General features: G+C 44.1%; 1 protein-coding gene across 1 annotated transcript in view; it reads right to left on the bottom strand.

The window, feature by feature from the left end:
- The window catches only part of LOC126088176 (UDP-glucosyltransferase 2-like), a 139150-nt gene that overhangs the window by 22587 nt on the left and 100132 nt on the right, over positions 1–16431 (bottom strand). Inside the window, exons 5-6 of the mRNA XM_049906300.1 lie at positions 12131–12353; positions 2035–2254 (exon numbers count right to left, since the gene is read on the bottom strand). Of these exons, the coding sequence (XP_049762257.1) occupies positions 2035–2254; positions 12131–12353 (443 nt within the window). The remainder of the gene's footprint in view (positions 1–2034; positions 2255–12130; positions 12354–16431) is intronic.

The following is a 16431-nucleotide window of genomic DNA, read 5'->3' as shown; positions in this document are numbered from 1 at the left end:
TTAAAACGCACATTTCCTCCATTGTTCATATCCTAGTCACATTGTTCTATACGTAATATACGCAAATAAAAACTTCAATATCGATGCACATGTTTTAGGACAAAACGGGCTGTACCATATCCAATCAATAAGGACACAGGCTTATAAAAGTTCCATTACAAACAGTGTGACACAAATTTGCAATAGTTCTCTGCATGAGATAAAAACTATTTTATCTTTTCCTCATTCTAGTAACACCCATTAGTAGAATCTTCACAACATGTAAATTAGGAAACTCAAAAGAAAAAGGAACAAAATATCTTCATACAAGTAACGCAAGCTGTCCTGTAGATTAAGCCAATCGAACAAACTGAGTCCACAAAAAAAGGTGAACTTATATTTACATAACATAAAATACTGTAGTACATACTTACATTAAACTAATAATAAAGCACCAGAACCTATTATTTACGCGAATGTTGGGGAAAAATGTTTAGACTTCTTGGGACGCGAACCATTATCACATCACATACGCTGTCAAGAATGATCAACGCTACTCACTACGTTACAGTGACAACAATTTATTAGTTGCTAATGTTGTCACTTGGTAAATGCTTTAAGCGTAGCTATGTTACTAACTGAAATTTAATTATAACAAATCCTACCAAGAACAATGTGTTTTTGGTGGAACCTCAGTGTGTTGCTACCTTCAAATGACATCTCATAATACGCAAGTTACAATAATTCTTTTGCCACGTATATGATGTTTCTCATTATTTTATTGCAACGAATCACGCAGTTAACAACGGGTTTTCGAGTTAATCTCAATTTGCTGGTGCTCAGAAACTACATATATACATATAGGCTTGAAATGAATGCCACGCCATGCTCTCCACCTCGCCTATCGCATCCGTCTCCCCTCCCCCACGCGGATCCTGTACGATCTCATCCCCTTCCCCCTTCTCCTTTTCCTTGAAAGGATACGGATCCTGTACACCTGCCGTAAACTCGATCCTCCTCACCCGCTAGTCTCCCCGATCCTCTCCCACCCCCGCCCACTGCCGCGCCTGTACTCCCACGTCCCACCCGGTCTCCATCTCTCAACCCTCCTTACCCTCTCCCAAGGTGACTTCCACCAGCTCCCCCTCCCTGATGATGTCCTCCTCCCCTCCATCTACCCCTCCTATCAACTTTGACCCTGCCCCACCCCCACATCTGGTGTCCTTTCCTTTAGGCACCCTCCCTCCCTTCTGTTCCCTTCTCTTTCCTTTTCCCCCGTCCCCTCTCTCCACCCCTCTTCCCCCGGGCTTCCCCTCCCCCTTCCTCCCTCCCCCTATCTCCCCTGCCCGTGGCATCTCTGCTCTCCCCTCTCGCTCTCCCACTCCCCTTCCTCCTCCTCCTCCTCTCTTGGCAGGTCCCCGGACTCGCACACGCACAGTGAACATTCGCGCGCCGGAGGTCATCGCCATCAGTGTCTCGTGTGTGTGCCTTCGTTTGTGTTTAGTGTATGTTCGCCGTCACGCCGCCACTGTTCACGTGTACCGTCGCCGTCATCCATGTTTTGTGCGCCGTGTCAACTAGTGTCAGTGATGTTTCCTCGTCCAGCGTGAACGGCTCCGTGTTTTTTGTTTTTTAGTGTCTACATTGCTTTGCCCGCCGTTTTGATTGTATTCTCTGTGCCCCTTCTATGTATTACTTATTGTAAACCTCAAGGCTGAAGAGCGGCGTACTCAGCTGCTGACAGCCCGTCTTGTGTAAGGTGATAAAAATCACAATAAAGAAAAAAAAATTGAAATGAATGCCAATATGGCGCCTCGCAGCTCAGTGCTGAAGGGAGTTGGCGTGTAGGTGGCGTTGTGCGATCTGATTGGTCAACGCTCAGATTCACGCTCAGAATATCTGACATGCTAGATATTGCTCTGCACGTTCGGAAAGACTCCCGAACGTGCTATTCCACGCTATGACGTCAGAAACTCGACACGCTCAACGCCCAGCGTTCGGGTGCACGGTCCGTGTGCCGACGGCTTAAGGGTGACGCTCAGCGCCGTGCGTTACCTCGTGTCGTTGATCAGGACGTCGACAGCACTCCGCAGCGACTCGAACGTGAGGTCGTCGTAGTGCAGCCGGATGCCGTTGCCCGCTGCCGCCACCCTCTCCGCGTTCAGCTGCTGGTCGGCGAACAACGGAACGACGAGCAGCGGCACGCCGGCCATTACGCCCTCCTGCGTCCCCATGAGCCCGCCGTGCATTATGAACAGCCGCACGTTTGGGTGATCTGCAAACCAGGAAAACGCATTCGCCCAGTTGAGACGGAAACGAACGTGAGAGCTGGCTACATTTTACCATCAGAAACGTAAAGGCGCCGGGGAAACGGTTCTGCCATTGAACTGTCTCTGTTAGGTTCGTTTCATACTACGAGGCGTGTGTTTTAAGTGAGTAGCGTTTTGAAATTTAAAAAAAGACGTGCTAAGATATCTCGATAATTTTATTTTTACATCAAAGCCTGTACCTTAATCTACTTTTCTACATAATTTCCGTCGATATTGAGGCACTTGTCATAAAGTTGTAGCAGTTTTTCAATACCCTCCTCATAGAAGTCTGCCGCCTGACTTGTTAGCCGCTGCATCACCACTGTTTTGACTTCGTCATCGTCTTGAAGACTCTGACCGCCCAGGTGTTTCTTCAAGTGCAGGAGCAGGTGGTAGTCACTGGGCACAAGATCGGGGCTGTACGAAGGATGATCTAGAGCAGATCTTCCCAACCTTTTCAGCTGGCGGACCCCTTCTTCAGTCGAAAATACATGGTGGACCCCTAGTCAGTCAAGAGAACAGTAACTTTAAATTTCAGAGCGAAACCCATGGGAACTGAAAGCTTCTTAATGCAAGTGCCATGGTCCTAATGACCCAGCCCCCCCCCCCCCCCGCCGCCCAACCGAACTATCAATAGTCTTTTGTTTACACATGAATGAAAACAACTTGAAATTAACGATCCAATTTGAATTCCCACAGTATCTAGACACTTACTAGTTGATTTACTCCCTTTGTTCAACACACTATAGCCTGATTAAAACTACTTGGTAATTGAAATTTCACACGATGGAGCTCCCTTCCTCCAAGAGCAATCAACGCCACGTTCGAACTGTTCGCTGTTGACAAGCTGCCGCTTATGGTCTGTTCACTTCCACTGTTAGGCTACTGTTGTGTAAGGAGCATGCATATTTCGTAATAGTCGTGTGTGTGTGTGTGTGTGTGTGTGTGTGTGGTTTTTCGTGAAATCCGAAGAAAACTGTTCAAATGTATGCAAAGTCTTCCTTTGGTCGTCCTCCCTCCTCATTCATTTCAACTGGAAACTTCCCTTGTTGTGAAGGTGATGGAGAAACTGCACCCTTCTTCAATGATCCTGATTTCAGCCACCGATACATGTTAGAAGTAATAAACTGCTCAAAAATCGACTTATGAAATAGGTGGTGCACTGACAAAGCAAGTTTAACATTTAATGATGCCTGGGGCCGCATACGTGCCAGCGAGCGCTGTGATTGGTCGACAAAGCTCGCTCCGCGCATGCGTAAAAGGTTTCAGCGCACCTAGCGCCGTGAGCCGGCACACAAACGACCCCCGTATTGCTGCGAAAGAGTCTATCAGAGAAACCGGATTCTCCGGCACTAAACTGTGTATGTGCTCTCACTTAGGAACCGCAAAGGCTGCTTGGGAATACGACCTGAAGTAAAAGTACACATGTTTTTCACACACGAAAAAGAATAGTTATGAATTTAATTTTCACATTTTTATTCAATGATTTTACTCATTATTTTTACACGATTTGGTGAAAGGTGGCCGCGGACCACCTAGAAAGAGCCGGCGGACCCCTAAGGGGTCCGCGGACAACACGTTTGGAAGCCCTAATGTAGAGTTTTGCATCGAAAAGATGTGATGAGGTCTTTGGTCTGATTCGCCGCATGCGGACGGGCATTGTCTTGCAGCAAAACGATGCCCTTGCTGAACTCCCATGGACTGTTCCTTTGATTCTGGTGTGACGTATGCCACCCGTGTTTCATCGCCCGTACCAATTTGGCTTAAGAAATCATCACCGTCGTTGTGGTACCGCTCAAGGAAAGTCAATGCACTGTCTAAACGTTTCGTTTTGTGCACATCCGTCAACATTTTCGGTACCCAACGTGCGCGCAATTTTTGGTAAGTGCTCGGTCACAATGCCATACAAAACATTACGAGAAACACTAGGAAAGTCATCGCGCAAGGAGGAAATCGTAAAGCGTCTGCTTTCTCTCACACTATTGTCCACTTCCTGCATCAAACTTTCATTAACGACCGAAGGACGCCCATTCCGTTGTTCGTCATGCACATTTGTGCGGCCATGTTCTCGCCCACTTTCTTACTATTCCGTCACTAATAATGTTTTTTCCGTAAACTGCACAGAGATCACGATGAATATCGATCGCTTTTAGGCCTTTAGCACTAAGAAATCTTATAACAGCCCGTACTTCACTGTCGGCGGGACTCGCGATTATCAGAGGCATCTTAAACACTCAGTACACAACGTAAACAAGGAAGAATCAAACTGTAATGGCGTCAGTGCGTAGATTAAGGTACAGGCTTTCATGTAAAAATAAAATTATTGAGATATCTTAGCACGTCTTTTTTTTAAATTTCAAAACGGTACTTACTTAAAAAAAACACGCATCGTATTTAACTTGTACAGGGTGTGGCGCTTAAACCAGACAAATTTCAGTTTGAATTTCCCGTCATATCTAGTTCAGCCGGAGGTCGCAATTGGTGTTCTTGAAACATCTAGTAAACAGTCAGAACCTCAAAATGACCGAGATGTTAAGGACAAGTGCAGTGTACAACCGAAGAGCCGCTAGGCGCCACTGAAATAATTCGATTCTTCGCGTACGCAAGATCAACTGTTTACGATATTGTGGCCAAGTGCAATGCATCGGAGAAGTCTGGGGGAAGGGTGCGCTAGCCCGGCGAGGAAACTTCATTTGAGGAAACGCGTGACACGAACTGCGGCAGTCATCGAAAAGGCCCAGGCGCTGATTTCGGAGGACCTGGGGCAATAGCCGTCAGTATTGAACGTCAGCGAGCGAACAATGCGCCGGATGGCAGAGAAGGACCTCATACGAGCCATTTAGTCCAAAACTGGCCCTCTGATAACACTGACATTGTCTGGTCAAAGGAACTCTGGCCCCTGAATAGTCCGGATTTGAACCCCTTCGACTACTATGTTTGGAGCTTAGTCGAAAGAGTTACCAATAAGGTGAGGCACCCTAATGTTGCATCTCTATCGAAGCAGCATTCGCGAATACGGATAGCGCCGTTCTAAAGAGTGCACGCGATCGCTTCAGGACAAGATTGGAAGCGGTCATTGCGCCTGAAGCGGATTACATCGACTAATGTTACTCTTGAAAGTTACCACCACTTATCTGTAAAAGTAATTTCATTTTCATTTGTATTTTGTTTTAATAAATTTGTTTTTTAAAAAAAGTTTCATTTGTCCGGATTTAAGCGCCGCACCCTGAATTTCATGCTGTTCACACTCAATCGTTTACGATTTAGTTTTGTTCTTCGCGTTTGTCCCCATTCAGCGGTAAAGAGCTGCATTAAAGTGTCGATTTTTCCACAAGCACCCCTTCCTATGTACACAGATGAGGCAAAACATTATGACCACCTGCTTGCTTGTCCGTCTTTGGAATGAAATACATCACTGATCCGACAGCTTGTTGATAGGTTTGTGGAGGTATGTAGCATTACATGTTACACACAGGTCATCTAATTCACGTAAATAATGGGCTGCTGGTATGCGTACGCGGTAATGGCGACCGATTGCGTTCAGATGGGTTCTATAGGATTTACATCAGGCAAATTTGGTGGCCAAGACATCAATACGAGTTAACTGTAATGCTCCACAAACCACTGTACCTTGGTTGTGGCTCCGAGACACAGAGAATTATACTCCTGAAAGATGACATCGCATAAATCTACATCTACATCTACATTTATACTCCGCAAGCCACCCAACGGTGTGTGGCGGAGGGCACTTTACGTGCTACTGACATTACCTCCGTATGGTTCGCGGGAAGAACGACTGCCGGAAAACCTCCGTGTGCGCTCGAATCTCTCTAATTTTACATTCGTGATCTCCTCGGGCGGTATAAGTAGGGGGAAGCAATATATTCGATACCTTATCCAGAAACGCACCCTCTCGAAACCGACAGCAAGCTACACCGCAATGCAGAGCGCCTCTCTTGCAGAGTCTGCCACTTGAATTTGCTAAACATCTCCGTAAAGCTATCACGCTTACCAAATAACGTTGTGACGAAACGCGCCGCTCTTCTTTGGATCTTCTCTGTCTCCTCTGTCAACCCAACCTGGTACGGATCCCACACTGATGAGCACTACTCAAGTATAGGCCGAACGAGTGTTTTGTAAGCCACCTCCTTTGTTGATGGACTACATTTTCTAAGGACTCTCCCAGTGAATCTCAACCTGGCACCCAACTTACCAACAATTAATTTTATATGATCATTCCACTTTAAATCGTTCCGTACGCATACTCCCAGATATTTTACAGAAGTAACTGCTACAAGTGTTTGTTCCGCTATCATATAATCATACAATAAAGGATCCTTCTTCCTATGTATTCGCAATACATTACATTTGTCTATGTTTAGGGTTAGTTGCCACTCCCTGCACCAAGTGCCTATCCGCTGCAGATCTTCCTGCATTTCGCTACAGTTTTCTAATGCTGCAACTTCTCTGTATACTACAGCATCATCCGCGAAAAGCCGCATGGAAGTTCCGTCACTATCTACTAGGTCATTTATATATATTGTGAAAAGCAATGGTCCCATAACACTCCCCTGTTATGGCTGACCAGTACTGTAACATGGTGCGCCCCCACCTCGATGGAGGTGCGAGCTGACCTGAAGAACGGCCATATTTTCGGCACTCTGTCGCTGGATCTAGTGTTGGTAAGACCTGTCTTAGGTGTGCTCCGTAAAGACAAAAGAGTGGAGACATGGTATGCATGTGAAATACTTAAGAGTAGTTTGGAATAATAATTTCTCTATTTCAGGAACTTTTGTGGGGAGAATTAAATGTCAGGCAGGTAATATTAAGGGGATCGTAGTAATCTTCGGAAGTGACCAACAGTCACAATGAAACCACGTGTAGCAATGAGTTGAAATACTTCCGAGTGCTTAAGTTAAGCTGAATTACTAGCGTGTATACTATAAGTTGGAAATATTTAAGAAATGGCGTGTGCAGGACTAGAAATTAGAGACGAGTACTTCCACGTGGTGAGTACTGTGTGAGTCTCAATCTGTGTATGAGACAAAGGATAAAGAGAAGTACTCATCCATGGTATCAGTTGAGGACTCGCGTGTGTGATGAATATGTTCTTAATATTACTTTGCGTGTTATGTTTCCGTGTGACGCTTGATTCAAACTATAATACTCTGAGAGAGAAGCAAGGTGAGTCAGCCGTCTATCCAGCAACGCCACTTGGCTTCCACTGCACAGGAAGACGTGCATATATCCTCCAGAGTTCATAGTAGGAAAGAAAAATTACGAAGTGGGGCAGTGTCGTGTGAAACTGGGATAAATACTAATTGAAGTGGGAAAGCTGAAAGTGATGTGATTATAACGTTGTGACTATTCTTTGTATTGTATATTGCCAGTGTGATGTATTTCATGAAATTTAAGTATGTGTGGTTTGCATGGGAGAGTAACAAGATAGTTTCAGAGGCAGTCGGTTATGCATGTTCCTTTTTGTACCGCTCGGTCTGGAGGAACTTTTCGTAATGATGGGTGTGCGAGTCGAAGTGTGAGATATAGAAAAAGATCCACCATCCTATCCAGAAAGTGCACTGTAGCGTTAAATAATTACGAGACCATAAGATATAGAATCACCAACGTAAAACCATGCCCACTGGGCGGAATTTCTCATGTGTTATTGTTGTAGATTATAGAATTTGTGTGTTTAGGTTACAGAATTTATCGGAATAAATAAGACAGTGAAAAGAAAAAGATTGGTGGCCTTTTCCTTCGAATAGTATGTTGTCACGATACCCAGAATTTATAATGTGTGCGCCATTCATATTCAGTACGATGACCACGTGTTGATCAAAGCCGTTAATTAAGAAAGAAAATGTGGTATTGCCAGTGCGTTGTGAACAGTCAGAGTTGTTGGTTGGTTGGTTTGGGGAAGGAGACCAGACAGCGTGGTCATCGGTCTCATCGGATTAGGGAAGGATTGGGAAGGAAGTCGGCCGTGCCCTTTCAGAGGAACCATCCCGGCATTTGCCTGGAGTGATTTAGGGAAAGCACGGAAAACCTAAATCAGGATGGCCGGACGCGAGTCAGAGTTGTGTAAATTACTAATAGTCAGATGTGCGTTTCCGTACCCGTTGCGTAATATTCAAACAGGAGAATAACTTGTAACTTAATTGTGAGTACTAGAGTTCATGTTACTCGATAAATAAGAATGAGTCCACTCGCTTGGCAGACCACTCATCTTTCAGGCCTGACTGCTTAAATTGTCCGTGTCGCAGTCTCTAATTTCCTATTTGTAGTGACTGCTACATCGATTCATCACACCTGTGTATGATATAGTGATGACTTTTGGCTAAAAATGGCTCTAGACACTATGGGACTTAACATCGGAGGTCATCAGTCCCCTAGACTTAGAACTACTAAAACCTAAGGAGATCACTCACATCCATGCCCGAGGCAGGATTCGAACCCGTGGCCGTAGCAGCCGCGTGGTTCCGGACTGAAGCGCCTAGAACCGCACGGCTACCGCGGCCGGCGATGTCTTTTGTCTGGGGTACATTTGATAATTATTATCATACACTATTGGCCATTAAAATTGCTACACCACGAGGATGACGTGTTAACGACGCGAAATTTAATCGACAGGAAGAAGACGCTGTGATATGCAAATGATTTAGCTTTTCAGAGCATTCACACGAGGTTGGCGCCAGTGGCAACACCTACAACGTGCTGACATGAGAAACGTTTCCAACCGATTTCTCATACACAAACAGCAGTTGACCGGTGTTGCCTGATGAAACGTTGTTGTGATGCCTCGTGTAAGGAGGAGAAACGCGTACCATCACGTTTCCGACTTTGATAAAGGTCGGATTGTAGCCTATCCCAATTGCGGTTTATCGTATCGCTACATTGCTGCTCGCGCTGGTCGAGATCCAATGACTGTTAGCAGATTATGGAATCGGTGGGTTCAGGAGGGTAATACGGAACGCCGAGCTGGATCCCAACGGCCTCGTATCCTTAGCAGTCGAGATGACAGGCATCTTATCCGCATGGCGGTAACAGATCGTGCAACCACGTCTCGATCCCTGAGTCAACAGATGGGGACGTTTGCAAGACAACAACCATCTGCACGAACAGTTCGACGACGTTTGCAGCAGCATGGACTATCAGCTCGGAGACCATGGCTGCGGTTGCCCTTGACGCTGCATCACAGACAGGAGCGCCTGCGATGGTGTACTCAACGACGAACCTGGGTGCACGAATGGCAAAACGTCTTTTTTTCGGATGAATCCAGGTTCTGCTTGCAGCATCATGATGGTCGCATCCGTGTTTGGCGACATCGCGGTGAACACACATTGGAAGCGTGTATTCGTCATCACCATACTGGCGTATCACCCGGCGTGATGGTATGGGGTGCCATTGGTTACACGTCTCGGTCACCTCTTGTTCGCACTGACGGCACTTTGAACAGTGGACGTTACATTTCAGATGTGTTACGACCCGTGGCTCTACCCTTCATTCGACCCCTGCGAAATCCTACATTTCAGCAGGATAATGCGAGACTGCATGTTGCAGGTCCTGTACGGGCCTCCATCCTTGCTACCCTCCGTGTTTACCTTTCCCTGTTGCTTTATAACCTGGGTTGTGAGTAACTAAATCCACTTTCCCTTCTTTCCTTTTTTCCCCTCTCTCCTCCCTGATGAAGGAACAAAGTTCCAAAAGCTAGGAATGTAAATTTTCTGTTCTGTTTTGTGTTATCTATCGGCTGTACTGAGCTGAGGTAAGTACTGGCCAGCCCCTCTATCTCTTTGTTAGTATTTGTAAAATATAAGAATTTTACTACGAAACTTGAAACTGAACTAGCAAATCAAGCCCACACGTCAGTTAAAATAGCTACACGCCGCCTCACCTTAAACAAGCTCACCAGTCGCTAAGTCGCTCTTAAAACTACCATCTTCACTCAACAAAGGATCAGTCCGGAATGATGGGAGCGCGCAATTCCTGCAACGAACTTCGATTAGGTAGCCGGAAGAGACGAGAGGGGTCCTTTCCGCCACCAACTTAAGTACTGTCCAATAACCACTGAAAGGGTACAAATCTCTTTGCCTTGACTGATAAAGCTGCATTGGCTGCACCTTTACTACCACAGCAGACGGCCATATAAAAGAGCCAGCCGAGCGGTTCTAGGCGCTACAGTCTGGAACCGCGCGACCACTACGGTCTTGCCTCGGGCATGGATGTGTGTGATGTCCTTAGCTTAGTTAGGTTTAATTAGTTCTAAGTTCTAGGGTACTGATGACCTTAGAAGTTAAGTCCCATAGTGCTCAGAGCCATTTGAACCATATAAAAGACAAATTCAACATACACACTCACTCATTGATACAGAGGACAAAGAGAGAAAGAAATTTTTGAAGAATGAAATGTAGGTAATACACAGTGCGACGTTGGATGACTCCTGGTGGCATTGCGGGCAGGTGGCGCGGTAACAGAAGCAGGTAAGCGGAGCGGACACGGACAGAGGATCATTCTAGAGAAGAAATGGGTTGAAAATGCGTAAATCCATTGAGATAAGCGACTTCGACAAAGATTATTATCACGCAGAGCCTGTGAACGAGTATCTCGAAAACGCCGAAGCTGCTCGAACGTTCGCGTGGTAATGTCGTGAGTATCCACGGAAAGAGGTAGAAAGGCAGTGAAACCACCACTAAGCGCTAAGTGGTTGGACGTTCACGACTCTTCACAGAACGAGGGATTCGGAGGCTGTCTGCTCTGTGAAGTACAATAGATACAGAACTGTGGCATCCCTACTGAAAGAGCACAATGCACAAGTGCTTCGGAAGACACCGTTCATCGTACATTGTTGAACACGGAGCTCCGCAGCAGACCACACCTCTGTGTTCACAAGTTGATCCGATGACATCGTCAGTTAACGGCTGCAGTGGGCACGGGATCATCGGGATTCGACCGTCGATCAATGGAAACGTTTCGGCTCTTTGGGTGAATAACATTTCTGCTACGCTACGTCGATGGTCGTCTCCATCGAGGTGAACGGCGGCTCGAAAAGTGCAGCTCGCCACGGACTGGTGGGAGCAGTGTTGCGCTTGGGAAACATTCTCCTGCGCTTGCATGCGACACAGCTGTGAACCACCTGCCACCGGAAACAGCGATCGTGTGAGACCCAGAAAATATTAGATACAGGCTCCCAGGTAGATGCCATTTTCCTTGACTTCCGGAAGGCGTTCGACACCGATCCGCACTGTCGCCTGATAAAGTAAGAGCCTACGGAATATCAGACCAGCTGTGTGGCTGGATTAAAGAGTTTTTAGCAAACAGAACACAGTATGTTGTTCTCCATGGAGAGACGTTAAAGTAATCTCTGGCGTGCCACAGGGGAGTGTTATGGGACCATTGCTTTTCACAATATATACGTATAAATGACCTAGTAGATAGTGGCGCTCAAAGCTCAGGTAAATTTCGTCTCTTTGGTTCCACCAAAGGTGACCAAAGGCTCATTTCAGAGATGATGATATATTGCACATTCACTATCTGTGGTTAGCAGACGACCATACATTCATTCATTTCGCAGATCTCACCAAATTGGATGTAGGGATTTATTTTGTGGGAGTGCACATGTGATCAATTAAATAAATAAATTGTCATTCTTTCCTACACTGGTATCCGGCTTTGGTGTATTAAGTGAAATTGAGTTATTATTACAAAAAATATGTTTATGACAAGAATAACGAAGAATGTTGTACCTATTTTCAGTGTCGGGCGGTACTGTACTGCTATTGTCGGTCATGAGCTACACCAAAAAATATGGGGAACACGACGGCGACTTTGTGATGGCTACTTACGGAGAACATCGTTCTGAGGCATCCACTTCTGAGCACGCACGTTGGGCGGCAGCTGTGGCACAGAGGACGGATCGACTTTCCACAGTACGTTCTGCGGCACTGACGCAAAAGTGTCGATGATTGCCCTAAGCTTCTCCTCTGGCATGTCGTCAGTCTTCACCATGGACCCAAAACTGAAGTAGATCACTCCAGCAGGACTGTTGTCCATGAAACTCTGCAGATCCTGGAAACGAATTAAGAACAAATTACTCCCAGTTGTAAAGGAAGACCTAGGCAAAATTGCAGTAAACAGATTCAATCAGACGTGGGTTGTAGCGTGACCAGCTCAGCTGAATCCACTACCGCAGCGCATTAAGTAGAATTATGTATCGTAACATCTTTGTGTGACTCACGGTTTCTAGTTCTCCTTGGCACAAATAAATGTTGTTGTAGCTGTGAGAACAAAGGAGGCATCTTATTTATTTACTTGGCGCTCTACTAAACATTCTGGTGCCGAAACATGTAAGCTTTTACGAATCACAGAATACGTTCCTCCCTTGCGAGCGAGACTTGAACAGAAAGAATCTCCAGGGAGAATTTACTAGAGAAGAAATGACAGCACCTCGCGCCTTATGGATCAAATCAGTACAGACAGAGTGCCTCCTCCCGGAAGTTACAGCGTTAATGGAGAACCTAACAGTGCCCAACGGTTCTAAATTAGCGCTCACACGAAGGCCCTAATGCCTACACAGGGAAGACGCCACAGAAACCCTCCTTGGAATCGTTTTCGCAGGATCTTTAGTTCCCTGCTACCAACTGTTACATCGTTCAATTTATCTGTGCAGTAACCAGAGCCATTAACCTCGAGCTCGTTGCCGCGCCCACAGCATATAAATTCTTATTAGCCATGCAAAGATTTGTTAGTAGATGAAACGTCCCGCACACAGTTATAGTGAAAACGCTAATACCTTCCAGGCGGCTATCCGAGAAATATTGGAAGTTCCATCTTTACATGTGATCGAAACCACCAGCACGTCGCCTAAAAAAAGATTATAATGTTACTTAAAATCCGTCTTGATTGCAATTTTTTTTTTTTTTTTTTTTTTTTATATTATTCATATGACCGGTTTCGGTTCATTCAGAACCATCTTCAGATCTGTAAAAATAATTACGCTAATTTACTATTTCACGAAAGCAAATCTTTTTCATCCTATGTAATCAATATCAAATGTACCAGAACGTACCTGATATTTCAGTTACAGGAGTAACCCGTCCAAATCAGCAACTTTCACAAGCTACGTCACATAAAATTGGTTGGCAAAGTGCACGTCATTTATATTAAATATAACACTATTACCGACAGGTGGCGTCTGGTACATTTGTTACATTCTATTTGCACATACTGTATTCAGTATATGTTTTTTATATTTAAAAATTTTAATTAAAATATGTAGATGTCAAAGCTAAAATCTGTACTTGTCAGGATTAAAAAACAGTAAAATTATCGTTTTTATACGATCTAAAAGGCATAGGGCGATTTATATATCTATGGTGCTGGTGTGAACTTGTTTTCTTCTACGGTCTGCTTCCGTGGTTCCCGTCACTTTGGTGTTGTGCCGCGGTCCGCTCAGTCGTCTGCTGTCCATCGCCGCGGGCAAGAGGGCCGCACAGGAGGGCCCCGTCAACGACGCCAGGCGCTGCACGCGTCTTCCGGCTTCTACACCGCGCACCGTATCTCATCCCTCGGCCTGGATCTCCATACGCAACAGTTGTCATCTTAGTAGGTCGTCGTAAATGCTAAAATAGGCGTTATGATTAAATTCGCTTTGTTCGTTGAGGATTAAATCAGGATGTTTATTTTTGTGGGTGTATATTTCGATCTCTTCTAAAATGTTAAGAAACCGTCCCTTGTGAGCTCTATGCAGGATGTCTAAGTTGTTTTCAATATTCGTGACTGAGTGCTTTGTCGCAGCCATATGCGCCCCAAAAGCTGTTTTGTTTTGAGAGTAGGTGTGCTCCCTGAATCTGGTTTCAAAGTTCCTACCAGTCTGCCCTATATATTGTTTACAGCAGTCATTACATTTGATTTTATATACACCTGAATCCTGAAATTTATTCCTACTATTACATATTCTATGCCGGAGCTTCAATTTTAAGGTGTTATTTGTTCGGAACCCTATTTTGACGTCGGATTTACGAAAGCATCTTTCAATTTTGTCTGCAATTCTTCCATTGTAAGTGAGAGCTGCATATTTTTTCTTGTTGTTCCTCTTAACTGCTGCTTGACTTCCCTCTGTTTGTTCCATTAGCCTCTTCTTTATCTTCCTATAAGTATTCATCACCTGCTTACACGTATATCCGTTCGCTACGGCCACTTGTTTTAAAATACTTAACTCCTTTTCTACTTCGTGTTGGCTTAGTGGCAATCTTAGTAGCCTGTATACCATCGAAGTAAAATATGCCCATTTGTATCGCGGTGGGTGACAAGAGCGCTCATTGATAACTAGATCTGTGCACGTAGGTTTTCTGAATATGCTAAATTCATGCTTCCCATTTTTCTTTATTAGTGTTAAATCTAAGTAATCTATACGGTTGTTTTCTTCAAATTCCATGGTGAATCTAATTTTCGGGTGTTGAGAGCTCATTTTTTGTGCTAAGTTTTCGATATCATTTTTATCTCCTTTGTATAATAAAATGGAGTCGTCCACATATCTTCTGTAATATACAATTTTCTCAGCGATATTAGGATTTTCATCAAAGAATTTGTTTTCTAAGTGATTTACAAAAATGTCAGCCAGCGTCCCAGCTAAACTGTTCCCCATTGCCAGCCCGTCTTTCTGTTGATAAATTTTACCATTGAAAGTAAAGTAATTGAACGACAAGACTTGTTCCAACATTTCCACTAGTTCAATCACTTCCCCCAGTGCCAATTTACCATGAGTGAGGAGATTGTTCTTAATGATCTCAATCGTTTCTTTTACGGGAATGTTTGTGTACAGATTGGTGACATCCAATGAAGCTAGTGACGCATTCTGAGGTATAAGTACGTCTTTAATTTGTTCGGCAAATTCGTAGCTGTTGTTAATGTTGAAAGTCCGACGATATGTATATGCTGCCTTCAATCTCTTATTTAGCTCTTTATTTAATTTATAACTTGGGCTGCTAGTGTTATTAACGATTGGGCGAATCGATTTTTCAACTTTATGGAGCTTTATTTGTGATCGTAATTCGGGTATTCGTGGGTTCATTACTTTCAGTTTAAACTTTTCCTCCTCTGTGAATAGAAACACACTGTTATCTATTTGTTTCCTTATTTCTGTTTGAAATTTCTTGGTTGGATCTTTCTTGACTTCTACTATTCCGTTTTCCATAAAGAATTTTTCAGTTTTCTCTATATAGTCTGCATCGTGTATTAAAACCATAGTGCCGCCCTTATCTGCCTTTGTGATGATAGCCTTACGTGATTCTAACTTCTTATTCAAGCCCTTAAGAGTTAGTAGTTCGTTTCTGTTCTTGTGAGCAGAGTGCATTTCATCTATAATCGACTTCTTTACTTTAATTGCCGTGTTTGTCTGTTCGTATCTATTCATATTTGCGATATCACATGCAATTTTCACTTCTGCGACAGTCTTTTTTATTGTATTTGAGTTAATTGCGGGGTTTAGGTTATATTGCAGCCCTTTATTTAAAAGATTCTGCTCATCTTTTGTTAATTCTATCTCAGTTAAGTTCACGACCCTCTCACAAAAAGTATGCAACTTTTTATACGCCGTTTCGTTATCAGTATTAAAATCTACACCTAGGTTAAAAAGCTTCTTCTGATGTCTGTTTAGAGTTAAGTAACGGAGACGCAGTCAACTCTAGGCTTAGCTCCCAGACTGATGGGCTCACGCCTGCGCACTTTCTCGTGGGAAGAGGACTTACTACTTTACCGAGAGGGATTGAGTCTTTAAGTCAACTAAGTTAGTAAAAGAATTCAAGTTCAAAATGAGACTTTTGGAATCTTTGGAAGTTCAAACCCTCGTAAAAGTTGGAAGGTCAGAATTTTTAAATATAAAAAACATCTACTGAATACAGTATGTGCAAATAGAATGTAACAAATGTACCAGACGCCACCTGTCGGTAATAGTGTTATATTTAATATAAATGACGTGCACTTTGCCAACCAATTTTATGTGACGTAGCTTGTGAAAGTTGCTGATTTGGACGGGTTACTCCTGTAACTGAAATATCAGGTACGTTCTGGTACATTTGATATTGATTACATAGGATGAAAAAGATTTGCTTTCGTGAAATAGTAAATTAGCGTAATTATTTTTACA

The sequence above is a fragment of the Schistocerca cancellata genome, chromosome 6 (assembly GCF_023864275.1).
Source record: "Schistocerca cancellata isolate TAMUIC-IGC-003103 chromosome 6, iqSchCanc2.1, whole genome shotgun sequence".
In the NCBI taxonomy this organism is placed as follows: Eukaryota; Metazoa; Arthropoda; class Insecta; order Orthoptera; family Acrididae; genus Schistocerca; species Schistocerca cancellata.
The sequence above is the reverse complement of the archived record's forward strand: the minus strand, read 5'-3'. Positions and strand labels throughout refer to the sequence as shown.